General features: G+C 44.0%; 1 protein-coding gene across 5 annotated transcripts in view; it reads left to right on the top strand.

Moving 5' to 3' along the window:
* Window positions 1-4,737: 4,737 nt before the first annotated feature.
* Window positions 4,738-26,604, top strand: part of WFDC1 (WAP four-disulfide core domain 1) — an 80,161-nt gene continuing 58,294 nt past the window's right edge. For 2 of the 5 annotated variants that reach the window (XM_033942832.1, XM_033942833.1), the window contains exons 1-2: window positions 4,774-5,273; window positions 24,495-24,675. In XM_033942832.1, the coding sequence (XP_033798723.1) occupies window positions 5,124-5,273; window positions 24,495-24,675 (331 nt within the window). In that variant the 5' untranslated portion in view covers window positions 4,774-5,123. Of the gene's footprint in view, window positions 5,274-23,194; window positions 23,298-24,494; window positions 24,676-26,604 lie in introns of those variants that run through there. The other 3 variants (XM_033942834.1, XM_033942831.1, XM_033942835.1) reach the window with 3 other exon arrangements.

Raw genomic sequence — 26,604 nt, 5'->3', positions numbered from 1 at the left:
GAGTAGTACTGTATCATTCTTCATGTAAGGCGACCAGTGCTGGACGCAGTATTCCAGGTGGGTGCATACCATGGCCCAGTACAGCGGCATGAAAACCTTCTCCGATCTGTTCGTGATCCCCTTCTTAATCATTCCTAGCATTCTGTTTGCCCTTTTCGCCGCGGCGCGCATTGCGCGGACGGCTTCATTGACTTGTCGACCAGTACTCCCAAATCTCTTTCCTGGGAGGGGTCTCTTCAAGTACTGCACCAGACATCCTGTATTTGTGTATAAGATTTTTGTTAACAACATGCATCACCTTACACTTATCCACGTTAAACCTCATGTGCCATGTCGCAGCCCATTTCTCGAGCGTGTTTATGTCCCGTTGCAGGTCTTTGCAATCCTCCTGCGTCTTCACTACTCTGAATAACTTTGTATTGTCTGCAAATTTAATCACCTCATTCGTCATCAGGTACGATTTGCCTCTTTGAGGATGACACCAAAATCTGTAGTATGTTGTGGATAACATGACAAAGGACCTAACGAAGCTTGAGGAATGATCTGAAATTTGGCAGCTAAAATGTAAGGGAACAGTACAGTTTAGGGGGTGAAAAGCATTTGTACATAAAAGAGGACCCAGACGTGGGAGTGATTGTATGTGATGATCTTAAGGTGGCCAAACAGGTTGAAAAGGTGTCGGCGAAACCTAGAAGGATGCTAGGTTGCATAGGGAGAGGTATGGCCAGTAGAAAAAAGGAGGTATTGATGCCCCTGTATAAGACTGGTGAGACCTCATTTAGAATATTATGTACCTTCAAAAAGATATAAAAAGGAAGGAGTTGGTTCAGAGGAAGGCTATTAAAATGGTGCATGGCCTCGTCATAAGGAATATGGGGATAGACTTAAAGATCTTAATCTGTATACGGAGGAGGAAAGGGGAGATATGATAGAGACGTTTAAATACTTACATAATGTAAATGCGCATGAGCCGAGTCTCTTTTTTTTAAAAGGAAACTCTGCAATGAGAGGGCATAGGATGAAGTTAAGAGGTGATAGGCTCCGGAGTAATCTAAGGAAATGCTTTTTTATAGAAAGGGTGGTAGATGCGTGGAACAGTCTCCCGGTAGAGGTGGTGGAGACAGACTATGTCTGATTTCAACAAAACCTGGCATCTCTTAGAAACAGGCACGTGGGATCTCTTAGAAACAGGAAGAGATAATGGTTACTGCAGATGGGCAGACTGGATGGGCCATTTGGCCCTTATCTGCCATCATGTTTCTATTATTTGCAAAGTGGGTGCCCAGTGCACATGCATAAACCATTGAGAATGCATGAAAGCATACTCTTTCAAAAAGGGTTCACCCTTTTTATACATAGCGTGCCCACTTTCAAGAGAGTGCGCACTCAACGACTTTACTGCCATGACAAAAAATTGGCCCAACAAAAGCAAGTAAAATGGGCAGTCCCAGAAACTACATGGAAAACAACGCAAAGTAATCAATTTCTGGTCGCCTCCTTCCTGAAAGCCTGCTCTGCCAGCCCCGACCTTAACCTCCTCCTTGACCACTCTTCAGCTTGCTTTTGGGGCATTGTGCCTTTTCTGTAAAACTGCCCTGCTGGTTATTTCCTCTCAATTCCTGCCTTTTTTTTCCTATTTGGTGATCCGGGGTCTACTCTGTGGATGATACCTCAAGCTTATGCTCCAAGTCCTGGCAACCTCAAGCTGAATGAAAAGGGGACTGTTATACGTGAATAGGTCCCTAGTGTAACTCATGATGTTAGACCCAGTCATAAAAATATCTTTAAAACATAGTATTGAGCTGCTCCCTTTCAACTCAAATCCTAATCTAAAACTTACTAGAGAAATATGTTGCATAGCAAGACATCAAGGAAGTCATTTTACATGTGGAAAGAGCAGCATTTCAAAGAACATGTAGATTGCATACAGATGTAAATGGTGATTTCAGAAAGCTGCTATTTACATGCGTAGATGACTGAAACACAGATTTTCTAGGGACAACGGAAATTGTGCTAGCCAAAAAATTATAAGTATTTATTTTAAAAATTTATATACTGTCTACAACTAGATGGTTACTTTCTAATTTACAATGTGAACCTCTAACCACACCTACCAAAAGTCCATAGTCTATTATTGAGAAAGACATGGGGGAAGCCACTGCTTGCCCTGGATCGGTAGCATAGAATGTTGCTCTATTTGGAGTTCCAGAATCTTGCTACTCTTTGGGGATTCCGCATGGAATGCTGCTACTCTTTGGGGATTCTGCAAGGAATGTTGCTACTGTTTAGGGTTCCAAAAGGCTGCTGTTCTGAGATTCTGGAATGTTGCTACAATTTGGGATTTTAGAATCTTGTTACTCTCTGGGATTCCGGAATCTTGCTATTCTTTGAGATTCTGTATGGAATGTTGCTACTCTTTGGGTTTTGGCCAGGTACTAGTGACCTAGATTGGCCACTGTGAGAACGGGCTACTGGGCTTGATAGACCATTGGTCTGACCCAGTATAGCTGTTCTTATGCCTTTATGGGTGCCAAGTATAGGACAATCAAGCCATTGTAACATCACTGATGAGGTTGGCTCTGAGGCATTATGACATCACAATCTCAGCTCTGGAATGTTGCTCTCATTGGAGTTCCGGAATCTTGCTATTCTTTGAGATGCTGGAATGTTGCTACTCTTTGGGTTTTGGCCAGGTACTAGGGGCCTGGATTGGACACCATGAGAACAGGCTACTGGATTTGATGGACCATTGGGCTGATCCAGTAAGGCTTTCTTATGGACTAGACGCCTACATGAAAGTGGTAGTATCCTATCAAGTTAGGCAACTACCATCCAACTAAATGTAATTTGAGCCAATTATGAAGTGCTAATTGCTTATCGGTGCTAATTAAGCTTTTTAAATAATTAAATTAGTGACTGCTATGTATATTTCCCCACGTTGAGCATGCCTTGCCACGTTATATCCCACCGGAAAGTGCCTCAAATGTCCCTGTACAGATGCTTCCCTGGTACACATGTTTTGGTCTTGCCCACAGATTGTGTTTTTTTGGTCTGCTCCGATCGCCTTTGTCTCACGCTCCTGGAACTGTGTGGGGCAGCGTGCACCATTGCTGTCATCAAGTGACACACCCTTGACCGCGGGGTCTCCGAGACTTTCTTCATCGAGTGACTCTACTGGGGAAAAAATGTATACTGCAATGCTGGCTGATGCCGACAGCGCCATCTTCATCCCAATGGCAGTCCCTGATGATTATGCAAGCCTCCATAGAACGCAGGTCAATAAAAGATATGGACTCCAAGCTGGGTCAGATATTTACCTTGATATGGGAACACTTTTGGTCCACCTTAACTCCTGTGGCCTGGAGTCATCTTTTGAGCAGTTTCTTTTTCTCCACCGCCATTTTCTGCTTCTGTATACTTACCTGGCATGAGGGGGGGGGGGGGGGGGGTTGGAGATGGACAGGGGGTTTGGGAGGTTTAGTTTTCAGGGTCAGGAGGAGGTTTTTCTTGGTATAGGTCAGGGATAGGCAATTCCGGTCCTTGAGAGCCGGAGCCAGGTCAGGTTTTCAGGATATCCACAATGAAAAAGTATGAGATGGATTTGCATGCACTGCCTCCTTGAGATGCAAATCTATCTCAAGCATATTTATTGTGGATATCCTGAAAAACGGACCTGGCTCCGGCTCTCGAGGACCGGAATTGCCTACCCCTGGTATAGGTGAACATATTATGTTTTTGGCACATCTGTTTTCTGGTGTTGTATGTTTTAAAAATAAAAATTTTTAAATTAGTGACCGCTGGAGGACAGAGGGGGGGACCGCCCTGGGCACCATCTTCGTGGGGGCACCGGCACCTCTCTGCTCCCTTTCCCCTCGCCACACTCGCGCCCTCCCTTCTCCGCCCCCCTGTACCTCTTAACAATCTTCACCAGCGGGAGCAACTACTCTAGTCTGTTGCTCGCACCGGATTGGCTCCCTCTGAAATCACTTCTGGGTCACGGGGCCAGGAAGTGACGTCAGAGGGAAAGCCAGCATGAACAGCAGCCCCGAGAAGCTGCTCGTGCTGGTGAAGATTTGAAGAGGTACAGGGGTGGGAAGGGAGAACGCGAGTGTGGCGGGGGGGTGACGATTAGGGCTCAGGGGATTATGGCAGAGAGGCGAAGAGGAGGGTGCGGGGGAGGGCACCACCTACCCTGAAAGTATCCTTAACACCTATACTACTACAATTTATTATTTCTAAAGAGCTGAAAGGTGTACGCAGCACTGTACATTTTAACATACAATAGACGGTCCCTGCTCTGAAGAGCTTACAATCTAATTTAGACAGGACATACTAGTAGTATTATATTTAAGTTTTCTTTCTTTTCTACCCCATCTGCAAAAACAAAACTGCCTGGAGTCGAGCAAATACTCTGGGAAAGTTTTACTCTCCATTTAAAAAAAAAAAAAACCCACAAAAAAAAACATCTTGAAAAGTTGCAGTGGTTCTGATTCCTGCCGTCTGCGTTTCATGTCCCATGGCTTCACTCTTTTTTAAAGCCGGGAACTGCGCACAGATTTTGGACTGCAAGTGATCCATGATTCAAATTCCATATGTGGATTTTGGCTGGCTAAGCTGACAGATGCTATTAAAATGACGTTGGGTATCGCTAGATCATTTTCCCTATTTACTGTACAGACGTGTCGGGATGCACACCTGCCAGCCTGAAGAAGTGGCCCTGAAGAGGTGGCTATAGAAATTTTTGGGGAAGCCACTTATTAGGGACTGCCCAACCTACCCCTCCTTTGAGCTTCCCCCCCCTCCCTCCAGCTGTCATCTGATCCCGCTCTTACTGTGCCTCTCAGCCTGCCAGATGTGAAAGAGCTTCAGCTGCCAGAGAAGAGTTTAAAATACAGCTCCGTTCAGGGGAGGAGTGGTTTTCACTATTCAGCACCTAGCTCCATCTGCTGAGTCTTTCTCCCCCCTCGGGGTGCCCACTTCCCTGAGCACTAGAAAACTCAGCAAAGCTTTCCCATCCTTGACCTTCAGTTTCAGGAGCCACATGTGCTTTCCCCTTTTTGGGGGTGGGGTGGGGCTGTAATCTCTTGGATTTGTACAGGCTGGGCTCAGAAATACAGAGGACGATGGCTGGCGGCAGCAGCTGGACTTTACAGGAACACCGTGGGAGAAAGCCCCTGGTGACAGCCTGCTGTATCCTTCTGCTCTTGACAAGGGGCTCAGCCAGGGCCCCCGGGAAACGAGCGCTCGAGACGAAACGAACAGACAAGGATGATGTAAGTACCACCAAAGCCTTCACTTCAAAAAAAGGGGTCCTCTGCCCACTATCCTCTCCCGCATAAACATGCAAATCACAAGACCCCTTTCTCGCTGCTGTGCACGACAAAAGGCGGATTCTGGCTTAAGTTTGTGGAGGGCAGAATTTCCCTTCACTGTACTTTAAGCTCATTGCCAACGATTGCCTGGGAACTTTTCAGGCTGTAACCGAAGCAAAGGGGCTCTCTTTTGGAAGGGGCAGGGAAAGGAGAAGGGGACAGCGGAACAGAAAATAAAGGCATGGGGAAAGTTAGGATGACAACCTGAGGGGGAGAGGGAGGGGTTCTCGCTCCTTGCTGGGGTTAGGTTCCTAGAAAACCCTGTGAATACTGAAAACGTGGCTATGGAACCATTCCCAAGGCATCAGAAGCTATAAATTTGATGGAGCACTGGATGACAGACTTCAAGCTCAAACTTAATTCAGAGAAGACAAAATTTTTTGTTGCTTCGCCACATCCGCTTGACACCAAAACACCACTTTGCGTCAATAAACTTAATTACCCTATTCAGCCCACCATGAAGATACTGGGTGTAACTCTGGATCAATGCCTAACCATGAAAGACCAGGTGGACTCCTTAATCAGAAAGGGTTTTTTCACCCTCTGGAAGCTTAAATCCATTAAATCATATTTTGATACCTCAGCATTCAGAATCCTGGTACAATCCTTCGTACTAAGCCAACTTGATTACTGTAACATCGCCTATTTGGCAATCTCACAAAAGAATATGCAACGTTTACAATTAATGCAAAATGCAGCGGTCAGACTAATCTTCGGGCTAAAGAAATTTAATCACGTGACACCTTACTACCGGCAGCTACACTGGCTATCGATGGAAGCACGCGTAAAGTTTAAGTTCGCCTGCCTTTGCTTTAAAGTACTATACGGACTAGCCCCTAAATACATAACTGACCTCTTCTCCTTCTCAGCCAACAGACACAAGAGAAGTTCAGACTAGAGAATGACACGGTGACAAAATTCATCACCGACCCGTCCCCGCGGATAACCGCAGGAAATAATCCCATGTCATTTTCTAGTGTCTATTTCAACCTCGGTCCTTCTACACCAGCATTCTTCAAAGCAAAGCTTGTGGGTCAGTGGTTGTGGCCATTCATACTCTGATTCTTATGTGAGCCAAGGATAATGAAGCCATTGTGACATCACTGATGTGATTGGCTTTTAGGCACTGGTGGAATGAGGCATTATGACATCACAATATCTGCTCTGGATACCAGAGACTGTCATTCTGTAGTGTCTGTTTCAACCTCAGTCCTTCTACACCAGCATTCTTCAAAGCAAAGCTTGTGGTTCAGTGGTTGTGGCCATTCATACTCTTATTCTTCCCTCTCTCTTTAAAGAATGACATGAAGATGGTTTTCCGCGGTAATCCGCAGGGACGGGAACGATGATGAATTCTGTCACCATGTCATTCTCTAGTTCACACTCGAACTTCGTTTCCCCTCCAGTTAGAGGATGTAAACTGAACAAACGCCATGAACACCTTCTCTCATATCAAGCAGCATTATGGGGTAAAGATCTAGAACAAATGCTTTTGCCCGCTACTTATGAGGAATTCAGGAAGCGCCTAAAAACTCATCTGTTCCTGAAATATCTAGACAACTGACCCGTACATCTCTTTCCCCTCAATATCGGTTCTCCTGCCCTATCAACCACTCGCTCTCACATCTTTTAAGTTCATTCAATTTGTACCTTCTTTTATTCTTTTCTAAGCCGCAGAGAACTTCACGGTACTGCGGTATATAAACTGTTATTATTATTATTATTATTATTAACCCTGTTCGCTGTACCCTTCTTTGAAAGATCAGCTTGTTTATTGTGCATTGTATAAATGCATTTGATACATTTTGTCTTTCGTAAACGCACAATCTTTTGGAGTAACAGTAATCATAATAAGCCCTACCCCCAAAATAAGCCCTAGTCCCGGGATTCGCCGGCAACTCTTCAACCCGGGCGCCGCCCCCCCCCCTCCCACTACGCAGAAAAACCTCTGCTGACTCTCCATCCTTCCCTCCCTGCCGACCGTGAGTGAGCTCTACCTTCACCAGAAGCAGCGTTGGGCCGGCAGCACTCTAAACAGGCCGCTTGGCCTTGTCCGTCAGGGATTTCACTCTGCCGCGTTACTGATGATGTCATCAGTAACGCTGCAGAATGGAATCCCCGACGGACAAGGCCAAGGGAAAATGCTTGAGTAGCTGTATGTAAACTGCTTTGAGTGTGGTTATAAAACCATAAAAAGGTGGTATATAAATCCCAATCCCTTTCCCAAAGCACATTGTATGCTTCTCAATATCCATTCCTACCAGTGAGAAGGAAATACGTGGAGGGGCATAATCAAAAGGGACGTCTAAGTCCGTTTACGCAAGTCCGTTTCGCAAGTCGTCCAAAGTCAAAAAGTGCCTAAGTGACATTTTCGAAAGAGACGTCCAACTTGTTTTGACTTTTGAAAATCGTCCAAATTATACATCCTGCAGATCTGATCTAAAACATCTATCTTTATAGTCCATTTTCGTCCAAATGTCCATCCAAATCCAAAACGTCTAGAACAAGCCCTGTTGGACGTGGGAGGGGCCTGCAAAGTGATTGACAGAACACCCAGACAGAGCACCTAAATAGTGGGGTACCTTACAGGGCACTGCTGTGAACCTCACAAACAGGGTGTCATGGCTTCCCCTCACTATAGCTCCCTTATAGGTGATGGTGAGCCCTCCAAACCACCTCCAGAAATCCCCTAGACCCACTTATCTACCACCCCAATAGCCCTTATGGCTGCAGGAGCCACTTATATACCAGTAAAAAAGGGTTTTGGGGGTGTATAGGGCAGTGCACATGTTTAGGTATCAATGAAGTGATTACAGGGGCTTATGGGCATGGGTCCTCCTCTCTATGGGTCCCTAACCCACCCCCAAGATGACTTAAGCCGCCTTTGTGCTGGATGACTAGGCTTTCCTATGCCAGGCGGCCAGGTGATGATGGTCTGGAGGCTGAATTTTAAAGTTGTGATTAAAATATTTATGGGAGTGGGGGATGTTGGTGATCACTGGGGTAGTGTGTGGGGGGTTTGTGTTATGTGTTTTCAGTGCTTATCTGGTGAGTTTAGGTGGATTTTTGTGACTTAGACCATGTTTGAGATGGTCTAAGTCAAAACGTCCAAGTTCCGTCGATCATGGGCTGTATAACTTTCGGTTATACATGCTGTACGACTAAGTCTATGCCGGCCCACGTCCTGCCCAACTCCCGCCCTCGACACGCCTCCCGAAACGCCCCGTTTAGCTTTGGACGTTGACCGGCACTATGAGGGCCTAAGTCGTTTAGAAATACGTCCAAAACCCGGTTTGATTATCGGCGCTTGGACGTTTTTGAGAAATGTTCGTCCAAGTGCCGACTTAGGCCGGTTTTTGGACGTTTTTCTCTTTCGATTATGAGCCCCATAGTGTATTTGAATGCAACTCCCTCCTACTGAAAAAAGGGCATGAGTTAAATCCACAGTCCCGTGCTTTTCCTTACCAACCACATTTGAATTACCTAAAGATACTGTATATACTCAAACATAAACTGAGGTGACCTTCCCCCCCAAAAAAAAAAGAAAAAAATGAGGAAAAAAGGTTGACTTGAATATAAACTGAGATTAGAAATTTGGGTGATCCTGGTGAGAAAGTTTACAAAGATTAGCCATCCTTGCCATAAGTTTTAACACCATTTTTATTAGCGCAAAAACCAAACAACATTTACAATAAGAGCAATTTAAACAGTTCCTGTGATTTTAGGTTTTTGTTCCCATATTCCCTATTAGCTTGAGAAGCCTTTGAGAAAAATGTATTTTGGGGGTCTAGCCATGAAGGTTCCCTAGTGGCTACATGAGCTTGATGGTAAGAAGCAATAATATAGAATAGGATAGTCTAAACAGAAAAAATCCAGAACAAACCCGTATGCCTTATCCAGTCCACCCATCCATACTAACTGCTCAGCTCCATAATCCCCACCTTGACCTCAATTTATTGCACTGCATCTGATGAATACAGGCACCACTAGCCTTCATGGACGCCCCCTCAACCAGCCATTGAGAACTTGATCCATCAACCCAGTCTGTCTGAGCTGGGACAAATGTACGGAGTTGGGGAGGATGAAGGGTGAGGAAGAGTGTGTTTACTGTTGAAGAAAGCGGCTACAACTGTTGCTGCTGCCACCCCCAGTGCCGAAGAAAGCTGTTCCTGCAGCCACCGAACTTAATAAAGGCACCGCCATCCCCCCTCAGCCGGCATTACGCTTACGATTGAAGAAATCTGCTACTGATGCTCCCGACGCCTAGAAAGATGTTGCTGCAGCCACTGAGCCTGAAGTAAGCACCTGCTGCCGACGCTGTACGGTGATCCAGTGCGGGGCTTCAAGCATCTGCACATGCTCAAGGCCATCACACCGCTGTCCATAAGAATAGCCTTACTGGGTCAGACCAATGGTCCATCAAGCCCAGCAGCCCATCCTCACAGTGGCCAATCCAGGTCCCTAGTACCTGGCCAAAACCCAAAGAGTAGCAACATTCCAGCATCTCAAAGAATAGCCAGATTCCGGAACCCCAATAATAATAATAACTTTATTTTTGTATACCGCAATACCACAAGCAGTTCAGAGCGGTTTACAGAGGAAGAGACTGTACACAGACAGCGATGTTACAGAGAAAAATTTCAAATTACATTGGTAAGTCAGGAGTAGTTAGGTATATCCGGAAGTGTTTCAGAGATGTTACAAGCCAGGGAGGAGTCAGAGGAATTTATCAAAGAGATAGGTTTTAATTGATTTCCTGAAGGATTAGTAGGAGGGTGAATTAGAAGTGAGGGTGGTTAGACATTTATTTCATTTGCCTGTTTGAAATGACAGTGATCTATCAAGGAATCTCTTGTAGATTCAGCCCTTTGGGGAGGGGAAGGCGAACAGAGAGGCATTATGTGTGCAAGTGGTGCCTGGAAATTCAAAATGGTGCGAGAGGTAGATTGGGGATAAACCAGTTATGGTTTTGAAGCAGAGGCAGGAAAACTTGAAGATGACCCTTGCCTCCATCGGTAACCAGTGTAATTTTCTGTAATATGGGCTTACGTGATCGAATGATGAGATGAGACTAACATTCCAGAGCTGAGATTGTGATGTCATAATGCCTCAGAGCCAGCCTCATCAGTGATGTCACAATGGCTTGATTGTCTTATATTTGGCACACATAAGAGCATAAGAATAGCCATACTGGGTCAGACCACTGGTCAATCTAGCCTAGTAGCCTGTCCTCACGGTGGCCAATCTAGGTCACTAGTACCTGGCCAAAACCCAAGGAGTAGCAATATTCCATGCTACTGATCCAGGGCAAGCAGTGGCTTCCCCCATGTGGGACGTTTCCTCCAGGAACTTGTCCAAACCTTTCTTAAAACCACATTGTAGTGGGCTGGTTCCCCCCCATTGCAACTATCATCTCAGGCAAGTGAGGCAACTTAATTCGCTTTGGTTCTGCTTCCAATCCTCTCTCCAGGTACACTGACCAAGGCTGCAGGAGCCAAAGAAAAATAAATTCATACTGGACTGGTTATTTATACCAGCACAGTTTCCCTCGAAGAGATGTCTCCTCCTGCCACTATAAATTATTAAGCAGGAGCCACTCCCTTGTTCCAAAAGCTGGGCGGAGGGTTGTATTACACTAGTAAAGCCACTAGAGGTCTCTGCAGAACCCTAAGAATCTTGTCTGTTAGTGGAAATAATCCCCACAGAATGTAACCAGGACCATATGTTTTTGACTTTTCACCCTTAGCAAGATCTCAGGATCCTGAACGATCGTGACAGGAACAGCCTTTATGATGCAGCATAGGCAGGGCATAATCCAAGTCAACAGACTTAAGAGAGCAATTCAGAAAGTATTTGCTTAACGTTACCGTAGAAGCTGAATTGAGTGCAGTTTTTCTACACTGACCTTTTCCTGACCTCACTTTTGCTGTGTTTATACCATGAATGGAATTACTGGCACAGTTCACAAAGCGAACATGGTCCAGGGCTTTCTGACGTGCTTCAGACAAATATCCACTTTAGTACTGTGAAGGCAATACAAAGTATAAAGAAAGGCACATCTGTTGACTCGTAGCAGCAGAAAAGAATGTCTCTGTCCTATTGCCAGACACTGAGAAAACTCCTTTTCCAGTGCTGGGACAATGAGAACATAAGAACATAAGAAGTTGCCTCCGCTGAGGCAGACCAGAGGTCCATCTCGCCAAGCGGTCCGCTCCCGCGGCGGCCCATCAGGCCTATTGTCTGAACAGTGGTCCCAGAATAATTTTGTAAATTACCTCTAATCCTAACCCTAAACCTACCTCCACTCCTATCTGTACCCCTCAATCCCTTTGTCCTCCAGGTACCTATCCAAACCTTCTCTGAAGCCCTGTAGCGTGCTCCTGCTTATCACATCTTCCGGTAGCACGTTCCATGCATCCACCACCCTCTGGGTGAAAAAGAACTTCCTGGCATTTGTTCTAAACCTTTCCCCTTTCAATTTCTCTGAGTGCCTCCTTGTACTTGTGGTCCCCCATAATTTGAAAAATCTGTCCCTGTCTACTTTTTCTATGCCCTTCATGATCTTGAAGGTTTCTATCATGTCTCCTCTAAGTCTCCGCTTTTCCAGGGAGAAAAGCCCCAGCTTTTTCAGTCTGTCAGTATATGAGAGGTCCTCCATACCCTTTATTAGCTTAGTTGCTCTTCTCTGGACTCTCTCAAGTACCGCCATGTCCTTCTTGAGGTACGGCGACCAGTACTGGACGCAGTACTTCAGGTGCGGGCGCACCATTGCACGATACAGTGGCAAGATGACTTCCTTCGTCCTGGTCATGATACCCTTCTTAATGATACCCAACATTTTGTTTGCTTTCCTTGAGGCTGTGGCGCACTGCGCCGACGCCTTCAAGGTTGTGTCTACCATCACTCCCAGGTCTCTTTCAAGGTTGCTCACCCCTAGTGCTGATCCCCCCATTTTGTAAGTGAACATCGGGTTCTTTTTCCCTACACGCATGACCTTGCATTTCCCAATGTTGAAGCTCATTTGCCACTTTTTGGCCCACTCTTCCAGCGTTGTCAGATCTCAGGCTGGAAATTGTATAGTTAAATAACAGTGAGCATGTTATTTGAATGTGATGTGCCACATCAGATCAGGAAGGTACTCAATTTCCGGGGCACAGACTTCGCACGCATGGGAGATTTCGTCCATCAGACGCTGCAGGACCAAGCGGAGACCGATGATGTAGAAGCTAAGTGGTTAACACTGAAATCAACTATACATGAAGCAACTAGCTGCTTCATAAAATCAGTAAATAAACGACAAAGAAACAATAAACCCCAATGGTTCACCGCGGAGATCTCGCACCTCATTAAGGAGAAGAAAAAAGCGTTTCTCTCCTACAAGCGCACGGAGAAAAGAGAGGCAAAAGTAGAATATAGGACCAGGTCTACAGCGGTCAAAATGGCAGTTAGGGAGGCAAAACTTCGAGTGGAAGAAATTCTGGCAAAAAACATTAAAAAGGGGGACAAATCCTTCTTCAGGTATATTAGTGACAGAAAAAGGAACACAGGCGGGATAGTACGCCTTAGAAGACCGGACGGAAGTTACGTGGAAGCAGATTCCGATAAAGCCGAACTACTGAATTAATACTTCTGCTCAGTCTTCACCTGTGAGGCACCGGGACACGGTCCCCAGTTGAAGGCAACACAAAGCACAGAAGACCCGTTTCAGAATTTTGAGTTCACACCAGGTGAAGTTTACAATGAACTGGCAAGACTCAAGGTGAACAAAGCCATGGGACCAGACAATTTGCACCCAAGAATGCTCAGAGAATTGAGCGATGTCCTGGCGAAACCGTTGGCTGAGCTATTCAATCTCTCCCTAAGTAAGGGGAAAGTTCCCCTGGACTGGAAATTAGCTAATGTCGTTCCTCTGCATAAAAAGGGTTGCAGGGCAGAGGCTGCGAATTATAGACCGGTGAGTCTCACATCAATAGTGTGCAAACTCATGGAAACACTAATTAAAAGCAAATTGGACACGATCTTGAATGAAAGGAATCTTCGGGATCCCAGTCAGCATGGATTCACCAAGGGTAGGTCCTGCCAATCCAATCTCATCAGCTTCTTTGACTGGGTAACAAGAATGTTGGACTTGGGAGAGTCTTTGGACGTCGTGTACCTGGACTTCAGTAAAGCTTTTGACAGTGTCCCACACCGCAGGCTGCTAAGCAAGATGGAATCGATGGGGTTAGGAGAGACACTAACTGCTTGGGTCAATGATTGGCTGAGTGGCAGACTTCAGAGGGTGGTGGTTAATGGTACCCTCTCTAAAACATCGGAGGTGACCAGTGGAGTGCCGCAGGGCTCGGTCCTGGGTCCACTCCTTTTCAACATATTCATAGGGGATCTGACTCAAGGGCTTCAAGGTAAAATAACACTATTCGCCGATGACGCCAAACTATGTAATATAGTAAGTGAATGCAGTTTACAGAATTATATGGCGCAGGACCTGCTTACATTGGAAAGTTGGTCCTCAACCTGGCAGCTAGGCTTCAATGCTAAGAAATGTAAGGTCATGCACCTCGGAAGCGGAAATCCATGCAGGACGTACTTCTTGAACGGATAAACTTTAACTAGGACTTCAGCAGAACGAGATTTAGGAGTAATCATCAGTGCAGACATGAAAACTGCCAATCAAGTGGAGAAGGCTTCATCTAAGGCAAGGCAGATATTGGGTTGTATCAATAGAAGTTTCGTCAGCCGAAAGCCTGAAGTCATAATGCCGTTGTACAGGGCCATGGTGAGACCTCATCTGGAGTACTGTGTGCAATTCTGGAGGCCACATTACAGTAAAGATGTGCGCAGAATTGAATCGGTTCAACGGACGGCCACCAGGATGATCTCGGGGCTCAAGGGTCTCTCGTACGAAGAGAGACTGAACAAATTGCAGCTCTACACTCTTGAGGAACGTAGGAAGAGGGGAGACATGATCGAAACATTTAAGTACCTCACAGGACGTGTCGAAGTGGAAGATGATATTTTCTTTCTCAAGGGACCCTCGGCCACAAGAGGGCACCCGCTCAAACTCAGGGGCGGAAAATTTCATGGCGACACCAGAAAGTATTTCTTCACAGAGAGAGTGGTTGATCATTGGAACAAGCTTCCAGTGCAGGTGATCGAGGCAGACAGCGTGCCAGACTTTAAGAATAAATGGGATACCCATGTGGGATCCCTACGAGGGTCAAGATAAGGCATAGACAGGGGGGGTGGGTAAGCAGTGTGGGCAGACTTGATGGGCTGTAGCCCTTTTCTGCCGTCATCTTCTATGTTTCTATGAAGTGTAGAAACAATGAACTCAGTTGCAGAACAGATTAGATTCACTAGCTTTTTGCTTTCGAAGGCAAAGGAAAGTTCTCTTCCAAATTGGCCTGAGCAGTTCCCATACCTGGCCTTAAGGGGGCTCCAAGTTGGTTGAGCATTCTGGATATCCACAAGGAATAAGCAGGAAATATATTTGCACATACTGAAGGAAAGGTATACAGATGGATGGAGGGATTTATATTGTGATCCAGGCCAGGGGGGACCCCCCCCCCCTCTATTTCCAGTGGGGTCAAGTAAATTAAAACAGTAAAGTGAATCATAGAAAAACACTAACACAAAAATAACTAAATATAATGACTAAAAATATTTATAAACAATCCATAATTTCCCAGTTTCGTTTACAGCCTACTCCAGCTCTTCCAAAAGTCACTTTTCGAGTCATATGAACTCATCAAAAGCTGCTCCGATGTCTTTAATTTCTTCCTAAAATACAAGTAAACCCTTTTCTTCTCTTAACTTGGATGAGAAACTGTTCCAAACTGTCAGGCAAATCACATCTATTGTAGGTAATATCCTGAACATTCAACCAACACAGGGTCCATATGACAGTGTTTCTCAACTCAGTCCTGGAGTAACCCCTTGCCAGTCAGGTTTTCAGGATATCCACAATGAATATGCATGCAAATCAAGTTCAAAAATATAGTAAACGGTCTTTCTACTTAAAATCCAACCCAATACATGAAAATTATAAACTGATAGGGTTACCGGATATTAGAAAAATATCTATTTGTATAATTAATAATAATAATAACTTTATTTTTCTATACCGCCATAGTCAAACTGACTTCTAGGCGGTTCACATAGAAAGAAGGCTGGACAATCAGCGAATTACAACAATGCAAGAAGAAGGAAGTTACATAATAATTAGGGGAGCATGAGAGAAAGAAATTACCTAATACATTGGGGTAATAAAGGGAAGAATATCTGAGAGAGGTCGTCTGATTAGGCAAGGGATTTGTCAAATAGAACGGTTTTAATTGATTTAAGGATGGCCTCCACATGCCTATCAATTAATAAATTAATTAAATCAATCCATATCAAATAATTACTTCCCCTTATTGTAAATAATATTCCTTAATATCTTAAGTGATAAACTAGGAGGAGGGTATATCATATATTATTGGTAATTCTCAGTGCATAGGACCTCACATATTTAGTTTAGTGTTTTAAATTTTTAAATAATTCAGAAAGATAAAAATAATCAAATAAAAGTCAATTTAATTATTAATAGTAGTGAGTTCTTAAGGATTAAGGGAAGGGATGGAGGATATGGTATAAATGATTATACACTACAAACAGAATGTGGACTTGGGTCCTATGCACTGAGAATTACCAATAATATATGATATACCCTCCTCCTAGTTTATCACTTAAGATATTAAGGAATATTATTTACAATAAGGGGAAGTAATTATTTGATATGGATTGATTTAATTAATTTATTAATTGATAGGCATGTGGAGGCCATCCTTAAATCAATTAAAACCGTTCTATTTGACAAATCCCTTGCCTAATCAGACGACCTCTCTCAGATATTCTTCCCTTTATTACCCCAATGTATTAGGTAATTTCTTTCTCTCATGCTCCCCTAATTATTATGTAACTTCCTTCTTCTTGCATTGTTGTAATTCGCTGATTGTCCAGCCTTCTTTCTATGTGAACCGCCTAGAAGTCAGTTTGACTATGGCGGTATAGAAAAATAAAGTTATTATTATTATTAATTATACAAATAGATATTTTTCTAATATCCGGTAACCCTACCAGTGCAAATCAAGTTCATGCATATTACTGTGGATATCCTGAAAACCTGACTGGCAAGAGTTGAGAAACACTGCCCTACAGTGCCTAACAGATCAGACAGATCAGGGTTTTTTTTTCCTTTGCCATAAGTGTCTTTTTTAGTACTGTATTACAGAATTCCACTTCTATCTAGGGGATTCTGTAATAATGACATTGTTTACACTAATTAATTGTTCGTGCAACTGATTTGATTCTGGCTCCAAGGGCATGAGGTGAAAAGAGATTAGCCTTGAATTATCGGGCCTGTGTGTTACTCTTCTGCTGTATTAGTTGGGAACGAAGGACATCTACAGGAAACTCTTTGCAGCGCAGCGAATAACCATAACCAAGGGCTCCTTTTACTGAGCTGCGATGGCGGTTTTAGCATGCACCTAGTGCGCGCTGAATTGCCCTGCGCGCTAGACCTTAATGACAGCATTGAGCTGGCGTTAGTTCTAGCCGTGGAGCGCGGGTATAGCGTGCGTTAAAATCCTGCGTGCGCTAAAAACGCTATCTAGATTTTTTTTCTTCCCTAATGTGTATTGGCAGTCACTGCAATCTGCTCAGGTTCACGTAAGACAAACAGGGCACAAAAGGAAGGGAACCCAGAGAAGAAGACAAGGTTACCGCAAGCGAGTCTTCCCCCACTGACTTCTGATTATTTTGTGCTCTTTAAGGGTCATGGGGTGCTCCAGTCCCTGAAATAAAGGCTGCCAACAGGGCTGACTGACCTTCTTCATTATTTAAAACAAATAGAATTTCAATAGTTTTTCACATTTCACCTTTATTTGGGCCTGGGATAGGCACGTGGGATCTCTCGGAGAGAGAAAGAGATAATGGCTACTGCAGATGGGCAGGCTAGATGGGCCATTTGGCCTTTATCTGCCATCATGTTTCTATAATCATAAAGCTCTATGACCTCACAATGCAGGTGTAAAGAGCCTTAACCAATAGGGAGAGGAGAAGATAGTGGATACTGTGGATGGGCAGACTGGATGGGCCATTTGGCCTTTATCTGCCATCATGTTTCTTTAATCATAAAGCTCTATGACCTCACAATGCAAGTGTAAAGAGCCTTAACCAATAGGAAGAAGAGATGCAAATGTTAAGAGCCTTAGCCAATAGGGAGAGGAGGAGATAATGAATGCTCTGGATGAACCATTTGGCCTTTATCTGCCATCATGTTTCTATGTTTCTATAATCATAAAGCTCTATGACCTCACAATGCAGGTGTAAAGAGCCGTAACCAATAGGAAGAAGAGATGCAAATGTTAAGAGCCTTAGCCAATAGGGAGAGGAGGAGATAGCGGATGTTCTGGATGAGCCAGCCAGGCCGCAAGCCGCGCTGTGTTACACAGAGTGATGGCGGGAGAGGGGAGTCGCCTCCATGCATCCCTGCTTCAGGTGCCTCCGCATGTGCAGAAGAAACCACTGCTGACTCCTACTGCGCATGCCAAGCCACGGAGCTACAGAGCAGGAATCACGCAGGTAGAAGTGCACATGCGCGCTTAGGGTTTTATTATTAGTGATGAGCTCACCGGGACAGAAAGGAAAAATGCTTGGTACCTGAATGTAAACCACGGCTATAAGTAGTATATAAATATTTTAAAAATCAATAAGCCATCCAAATGATTACAAAAAATTGTAAAAACTGTGACCGATTAAATTTTACTTTTTGGTGGCATTCGTTATGTTTATGTTACAGATATGAAGAAATAATTTTTGAGCAAGGGGGTAACAAATGGTTTAAATGGGTATGGGGTCCATTGACTAATTTTATTGATTCTAATTGAATGGTGTTTCCCTGTACTTCTGGTTATAATTTACACATCCAGGGAGGGAGAGAGATAGAATGTTGGGATTGTTGTCTGAAAAATATGGAAGTAATATTGTTTGGTTTTCTTGATTACATTGAAATAGGGAGGGGGTGAAAATAATTTTTAATGTATTTGATTGAAAGATGTAAGTGCTATTTTTCAAATATTCTGTATATATTCCTATATGCACTGTTTTAAGTTTGAAAATGAATAAAGATTTATAAATAAATCAATACTGCAGTAGGCCTGTATGAGAACAGCTTTGGAATACTCCTTTTTCATCCTATCATTACCACAGTGTGTGACCAATTGAGGCTCTGTGCATTTATTCCTCAACTAGTCTTTAAGCCCGTTACATTAATGGGTGCTAGAATAGATGTGTCTGTCTGTCTCTTTCTGTCTCTGTCTCCTTAGCTGCTGTCTGTCTGTCTTTCTTTCTTTCTCGCTCCTTGGCCGCTGTCTGTCTGTCTCTCTGGTCCTCTGTCTGTTTGTCATTCTTTCTGTCTGTGTCTCTCCCTGGCCCGTTGTCTGTCTGTCTGTCTGTCTTTCTTTCTGTCTCTCTGTCTCCTTAGCCGCTGTCTGTCTGTCTTTCTTTCTTGCTCCTTGGCCGCTGTCTGTCTCACTGGCCCCCTGTCTGTTTGTCATTCTTTCTGTCTGTGTCTCTCCCTGGCCCCTTGTCTGTCTGTCTTTTTTCTGTCTATCTCTCTCCCTGGTCCCCTACCTATCTCTCTCTGCCCCCCCCCCCCTCCCCAGAGCAAACCAAGATTGCTGCCTGTCCCCCCAGCACACCCCCTCCCCCCAAAGCAGCCCCTTTTCTCTCTCCCCCCTCCACTTCCCTGTGCAGCAGTAGCAGTCGGACGCTTCACAGCACCTCAAAGGACACCCTCCTGCCGTTGCTCTCACCGACACATGTGCCGCAAGCCGACGCACACCTCACGCGCCATAAGATAATGCACACCGCAAATGGAACACAGCACAGAAGCAGGGCAGGGATCACGCCGTTTCAACTGCGCATGCGCGGGTAAGGGTTTTATTATAGAGGATGCAGCATAAATTCACCCACACCCTGTGCTGTCTTTTTAAGATATTTTTTCTGTGTATATTATATCAACATTGTAACCTATAACCTACTTCTAGGAGGCCTCAACCTTCACTTCGAAAACCAATCCTGCAAAAATGTAGAAACCTTACTAGAATATCTCGAGGCCTTAACATACAAAATCTTAGATCCTCAAACCACACACGAAAAAGGACACCAACTAGACATCGCAGCCTACATGTCCCAACAACCCACACAACCAGAGATCCAAACGTCAAACGGTAATTGGAACCGTTCCCTTTGGTATGATCACTATACATACTCCTTTGAAATCACTTGGCCCAGCAACAAATGCATTCCAACTACTCAACAAACAACTCACAAATCACGCAAACATATAGATCCCACCATATTCTGGACAAAAACAGATACCATAATCCAACACTACACACCCAAAGACTTCATCTCACAATGGAACCACCTAAGTACTGCAACCCTGGATGAACTAGCCCCAGAAAAGCTCAAAACCAAAATCCACAGAAAATCAGACAAGTGGTTCGACAACGAACTACTCCAACTCAAAAGACAATGCAGACAATTAGAAAGAAAATGGAGAAAAAACAGCCAAGAATCCACAAAAACAGCATGGATAGCAACAAACCGAAAATATAAACAAGAACTGAAAGAAAAAAGAAAGACATACTACTCAAAACAAATAGAAGGACCCCAAGACACAAAAAAGCTATTCCAGCTACTAAAAGTTCTCACAGACAGCACACCCTACATAGACAACAGCAACCCCACCCCTCCTTCAGCCACCCTCTTAGCTACATACTTCAAAAACAAGATCGCAAACATCAGAACCACATTCAACGGAACCCCCTCACACATAGAGACCTCATTTCCCCCCACAGATAAGAACCAATCACAGCAGATAGAACTTGGTCCCATTTCTTACCCATACAATGGTCAGACATCAACTGTCTATATAATAAATATAGCCACGCAGCCTGTGACCTCAATCATTGCCCCCCATACCTACTGAAAACCTCAAGTACATTATTCCGTTCCCTGCTTCTACAATGGATACAATCTTTACTATTAGAGGGTCATTTCCCACAAGAACTCAGTGAAATCATCATAACTCCGATTTTAAAAGACCCCAGAGGAGCAACAGACCAACTGTACGTCAAGCTGATGGAAGGCCTCATAGCCAAAACCTTAACCTCATACCTAGACAAACACAATCTACTCCACCCCATACAGTCAAGCTTCAGAGCCAACCACAGCATGGAGAGACCCTACTAGGAACATTAATGGATACTGCCAGACAATACCTCTGTACAGGCAAGAAAATCCTGCTCATACAACTAGACCTTTCTGCAGCCTTCAACCTGGTTGATCACGGCATTCTCATACAAACTGTAGACTCCATTGGAATCTCAGACAAGATACTTTCATGGTTCAAAGGCTTCATACAATACAGAACCTACAGGGTTAAAATGAAGCAAGAAAAATCAGAACCCTGGTTCAACCCCTGCGGAGTACCCCAGGGATCACTCCTGTCACCTACACTATTCAATATATACATAGCCTCCCTCAGCTTCTACCTAGACAAACATGGCATAACCTCATACAGCTATGCAGATGACATCACTATCCTCCTCCCCTTCGACCACCCAGAATCCGCCATGACAAGCACAATACACAGAACTCTCGAAACAGTAGCAACATGGATGACAGAGCACAAATTAAAACTTAACCCTGACAAAACAAACTTCATCCTCCTAGAAAACAATAAAACTCCTACCTTAACAAATCTAGTAATAAACTCGATCTCATACCCTATTCAACCTACACTAAAACTTCTGGGAGTACTAATTGACAGAGGCTGTGCCATGCAACCACAGATCAACAAGGTAATAAAAGCTTCATTCGTGACAATGAGAAATCTAAGACAAATCCGAAAATTCTTCGACAGGAAACAATTCCTACTATTGGTACAATCCCTTATCCTTGGACTAATAGACTACTGCAACGTACTTTACCTCCCATGTACAGCGACCATGATAAAACAATTACAAACTATACAAAATACAGCCCTAAGACTCATCTACTCGTTGAAAATATATGTCCACATCACAGAAGCATACCATGACTCTTACTGGCTCCCAATACAGGCAAGAGTGCACTTCAAATTCTACTGCCTATTATTCAAAGCCATTAACGGAGAAAGCCCAACCTACTGGAATAACCGACTAACTCAATCCTCCTTATCCAGGCACAACAGAACCCACTCACTTTTCACACACCCACCATCCAAAAATGTCAAACGAAAAAAACTATATGACAACCTAATAGCCACCAAAGCAGCTAAACTAGACAGGCAAATCACCATTCTACTGTCATCGACCACAGACTAGAAAGAAAGATACTAAAACCCTACTCTTCAAAAAATACATAAAACCTATCTAACACGACCAGTTCCTACCTAAACCCCACTTCTAATTACCCAACTAATGCTAAAATGCCTCTATTTACCCATCACTTACCACCGTAAGATCTCGACAACTCTTTGGTAATTCTTATTACCCAACATTTATTACCTTAAGATAACGACAACTCTTTGGTAATTCTTATGTAACTCTTATGACATCTCTTATGCTATTCCTGTAAATTTTTATGTAAACTTTTTATGTAATCTCTGAAAACTTTTATGTAATCCGCCTTGAACCGCAAGGTATTGGCAGAATAGAAATCACTAATGTAATGTAATGTAATATTATGGCATAAAGAGATTATGGACTTACACTGGTAAACTCTTTTCCAGTAGATAGGCGAGACATTCTCACAGATGGTACTGAGTGGATGTGATGGCATCCGCAGAAAGAGTCCACTCCGGATTTTTCCTTTTGCCTCTGCTATACTTCAATGGGCTCCTTAGCTTCACCTACAGTTAGTACCCAAGCACTGACAGCCACCCAATACATGTGAAGTAGAGGCACCTGTAGCAACAGGCTTCGAAACAAACTGTTCTGCCCAAGAACAGTAATGTCAACCGCCAACAAAGGCTTCAAAGCAGTTCAGAACTACTCCCATCAAATCTAATCCTTAGTCTTAGTAACATAGTACATAGTAGATGACGGCAGATAAAGACCCGAATGGTCCATCCAGTCTGCCCAACCTGATTCAATTTAAATTTTTTTTAATTTTTCTTCTTAGCTATTTCTGGGCAAGAATCCAAAGCTTTACCCGGTACTGTGCTTGGGTTCCAACTGTCAAAATCTCTGTTAAGACTTACTCCAGCCCATCTACACCCTCCCAGCCATTGAAGCCCTCCCCAGCCCATCCTCCACCAAACGGCCATACACAGACACAGACCGTGCAAGTCTGCCCAGTAACTGGCCTAGTTCAATATTTAATCTTATTTTCTGATTCTAAATCTTCTGTGTTCATCCCACGCTTCTTTGAACTCAGTCACAGTTTTACTCTCCACCACCTCTCTCGGGAGCGCATTCCAGGCATCCACCACCCTCTCCGTAAAGTAGAATTTCCTAACATTGCCCCTGAATCTACCACCCCTCAACCTCAAATTATGTCCTCTGGTTTTACCATTTTCCTTTCTCTGGAAAAGATTTTGCTCTATGTTAATACCCTTCAAGTATTTGAACGTCTGAATCATATCTCCCCTGTCTCTCCTTTCCTCTAGGGTATACATATTCAGGGCTTCCAGTCTTATATACCGAATCATCTCCTAGAAATAGGAGCTCGATTCGGTTTACATAATTAGATCTTCCCAGCCCCCAAGAGGTGACAGGCATCCAAAAATCAACTTGGAGGAGCATAAATAGACTGAAACAGTAGGCAGGCTCAGGAAGGACAGGGCGGGAGTCTAGAATGTCTCATCTATCTACTGGAAAAGAGCTTACCAGGGTAAGTACAAAATTCTCTTTTTCCAGTGCAATAGGCAAGACTTTTTAGAGAGATGGGACGTACAAAATCAGTCTCCAAAAAAGCTAGGGCATGCGTGCTGCGCTGACCCTTAAGACCGAGGACCCAAAGGCAGAGTCCTGTCTTGCCGCCACATCCACTCTACCATCTGTCTAGAATGTCTCACCTACTGCATTGGAAAATGTGTACTATTATTTTAATATTTTTTTCTGTTGATATTGTCTATTGACAATGTCCACATTGATCTTGTTGTGCATCACCTTCGGTGAATTTCTTTGAAAAGAGAGCAAATAAATCCCTAATAAATAAATAAGATCAGATTATTTGCTCTTGTGCCTCTGAGCTTGGCCAGGCACTTAGTGCTGCTTGATATATATTTTTGCAAATTCCATAGAAGCAGATCATTTACAGCAAGGATTGTGCCATTGCAGAGCTGCCAACTTACGCAAAGACCACCAGTGAAGCTGCTGAGAGGCTCAGATGCCAGGAAGTCAGCTCAGTGCCAGGAGAGAGATTTTTAGCCAGTCTTCAAGTCCTAACAGTAAACAACCCTGTCCTGATGCATCATGGGACCTTTATCGCTGATTCCATTAAGTAACAGCTGGGACAAATCCCACACTGCCCTGTGATGTAGGTTCACAAGCAGGACCAGCCAAAAAGTACCCCCCCCCCACACACTGCCCCAGAACTGGGTGACTTAGCCTCTCTGCATTTATTGCACGTTCAGTGTCATGTAATTTCAGGTACCAACTAGTCTCATGCCTAGGGTTACCAGACGCCCGGGAAAACTCGGACATGTCCTCTTTTTAGAGGGCTGTCCAGGGTCCCGGACGGACTTTCCAAAACCCAGCAGTTTGTCCGGGTTTTGGAAAGCCCCGACGAGCTCCGGCCCCATCTGGAGGGCATCGGAGCATGCACGGATGATGTCACACACATCCGCGCATGCTCCAGGTCCTCCAGACGAGGCCGGAGCTTGTCGGGGAAGAAGAGAGGAGGTTTGTGGGGGGAGGGCGGGAGGCTGAACTGGGAGGGGCTGGGTTGGAACAGGGTGGAGCTGAAGGCAGAATTGGGCGGGGCCAGGGCAGATCTGGAGACGGAACAGTGTGGGGCCATGTGTCCAGATTTTTGCGGCCCAAAAAATGGTAACCCTACTCATGCCCCTCTTCTTCTGTATGCCAGGATTATGAATACCCGCTCCATTCCCAGAAGAGTGATCGGTGTCCTCCTCCGCCACAACTATTACCAGAACGAGCCTGCGAGGTGCCCAGATGCCGTACAGACTCTGAATGTGGGCGGTATAAGCGTTGCTGTTACAATGGCTGTATCTATGCCTGCCTAGAGCCCGTGCAGCCACCAGCAGGTAGGCAAGTGAGGGGGTGCTTTCAGTGCTCTTGTGAGCAGACCGCATGGGCAGCTGTCTTGAAGGGTGAGGGAAGTAAGGGGAGCAGTGATAACGCAGATGCGATTAAATATCACAGTATATGGCAGCAACCAAGGAAGCAAGATGAGACAGGCGAGGATATGAACACTGTGAGGGCAAAGAAACGTCTTAATTTTTTTTTTCTTTGATAAAAATCTTTATTCGTTTTAAAATTTACAATAAGTGTGACAATAAATTGAAACATTTTAACATCATATATAACATTTCATAATCGGCAATAATTCCAATCATATAACATTATCTCCCTTCCTTCCCACCCTTTCATAACAAATATAAAATATAAATACCATATTATAAAATTTCCTTTTTTTTTTTTATATTCTTTTACAAGTTGATAAACAATACTTGAAAGGAAATACATCAATTAAAAAAGAAACAAATAATAAAATTATGAAATAATTCCACATTAATAACTAAACCTAAAGTCCACATTATGGGGAGAGAGAATCAATCACCTCCAAGGGAAGTTGGATTTCAGGAAATAATTCTAAATTAAATCAAATTACAGAGTGCATAAGAACATAAGAGTTGCCTCCGCCGGGTCAGACCAGAGGTCCATCGTGCCCAGCAGCCCACGCCATGACCTGATTTGTGTCCCTGCCTTTCCTATACCTATCTCTATGTCTATCTGTACCCCTCAATCCCCTTATCCTGTAGGTATCTATCCAAACCTTCTTTGAACCCATGTAGCGTGCTCTGCCCTACCACAGCCTCCGGGAGCGCATTCCATGTGTCCACCACCCTCTGAGTAAAGAAGAACTTCCTAGCATTTGTTCTAAACCTGTCCCCTTTTAATTTCTCCGAGTGCCCCCTTGTACTCGTGGCTCCCCACAGTCTGAAGAATCTGTCCCTGTCTACCTTCTCTATGCCTTTCAGGATTTTGAAGGTTTCTATCATGTCTCCTCTAAGTCTCCGCTTTTCCAGGGAGAAGAGCCCCAGCTTTTCTAACCTGTCAGCGTATGAAAGGTTTTCCATACCTCTTACCAATTTAGTTGTTCTTCTCTGGACTCCCTCAAGTATTGCCATGTCTTTCTTGAGGTACGGTGACCAGTACTGGACACAGTACTCCAGATGCGGGCGCACCATCGCACGATACAGCGGCATGATGACTTCCTTCGTCCCGGTCGTGATACCCTTTTTGATGATACCCAACATTCTGTTTGCTTTCTTTGAGGCTGTCGCACATTGTGCCGATGCTTTCAATGTTGTATCCACCAACATACCTAGGTCTCGGTGGATACAACAGTTGCAGTCAATTAATTAATGGCCTGACTGGCTGATTCCATGGAAGTCTCTGGAATTCTTGTAGTTGCTTTACCTTCAAGGAAAAAATGCAATTGATCGGGTTCACAAAAAATATATCTGTTACTCTGATATGTAATGCAACATTTACAAGGAAAACGTAACTGAAAAGTTGCTCCTAATCTCAAAACAGATTGACGATAAGCCAGACATTTCTTACTTCTGGCTTACGTCCACTTCAATACATCAGGAAAAATTGAAATTTTGAATCCATGAAATTCCACATTGTCAGTCCTATAAAATAGACGAAGAATTGCTTCTTTATCTTGAAAAAAGACAAAAGTTACCAGTCAGGTGGCTTTAACCACAATTTCCTCTTGAGATGTCTCCAGCATGCCAGTGAAATCCGTCTCCTTTTTCTTTATCCTCTTTAGGGAAACGTCTTAATTTTTAATCAAGCCAGCCATTTATTATCACCTATGTTTCTATGGTACTATAAGATATCAAAACTGCATATAAAGAAAACACAACACCGAGGGCAAGAACCTGAACTTGGATTTTCTTATTAATAATAAATTTATATGGGAACCCTTAGTGTGAAGTTAT

This window comes from Geotrypetes seraphini, chromosome 4 (genome assembly GCF_902459505.1).
Source record: "Geotrypetes seraphini chromosome 4, aGeoSer1.1, whole genome shotgun sequence".
Taxonomy (NCBI): Eukaryota; Metazoa; Chordata; class Amphibia; order Gymnophiona; family Dermophiidae; genus Geotrypetes; species Geotrypetes seraphini.
The sequence above is the reverse complement of the archived record's forward strand: the minus strand, read 5'-3'. Positions and strand labels throughout refer to the sequence as shown.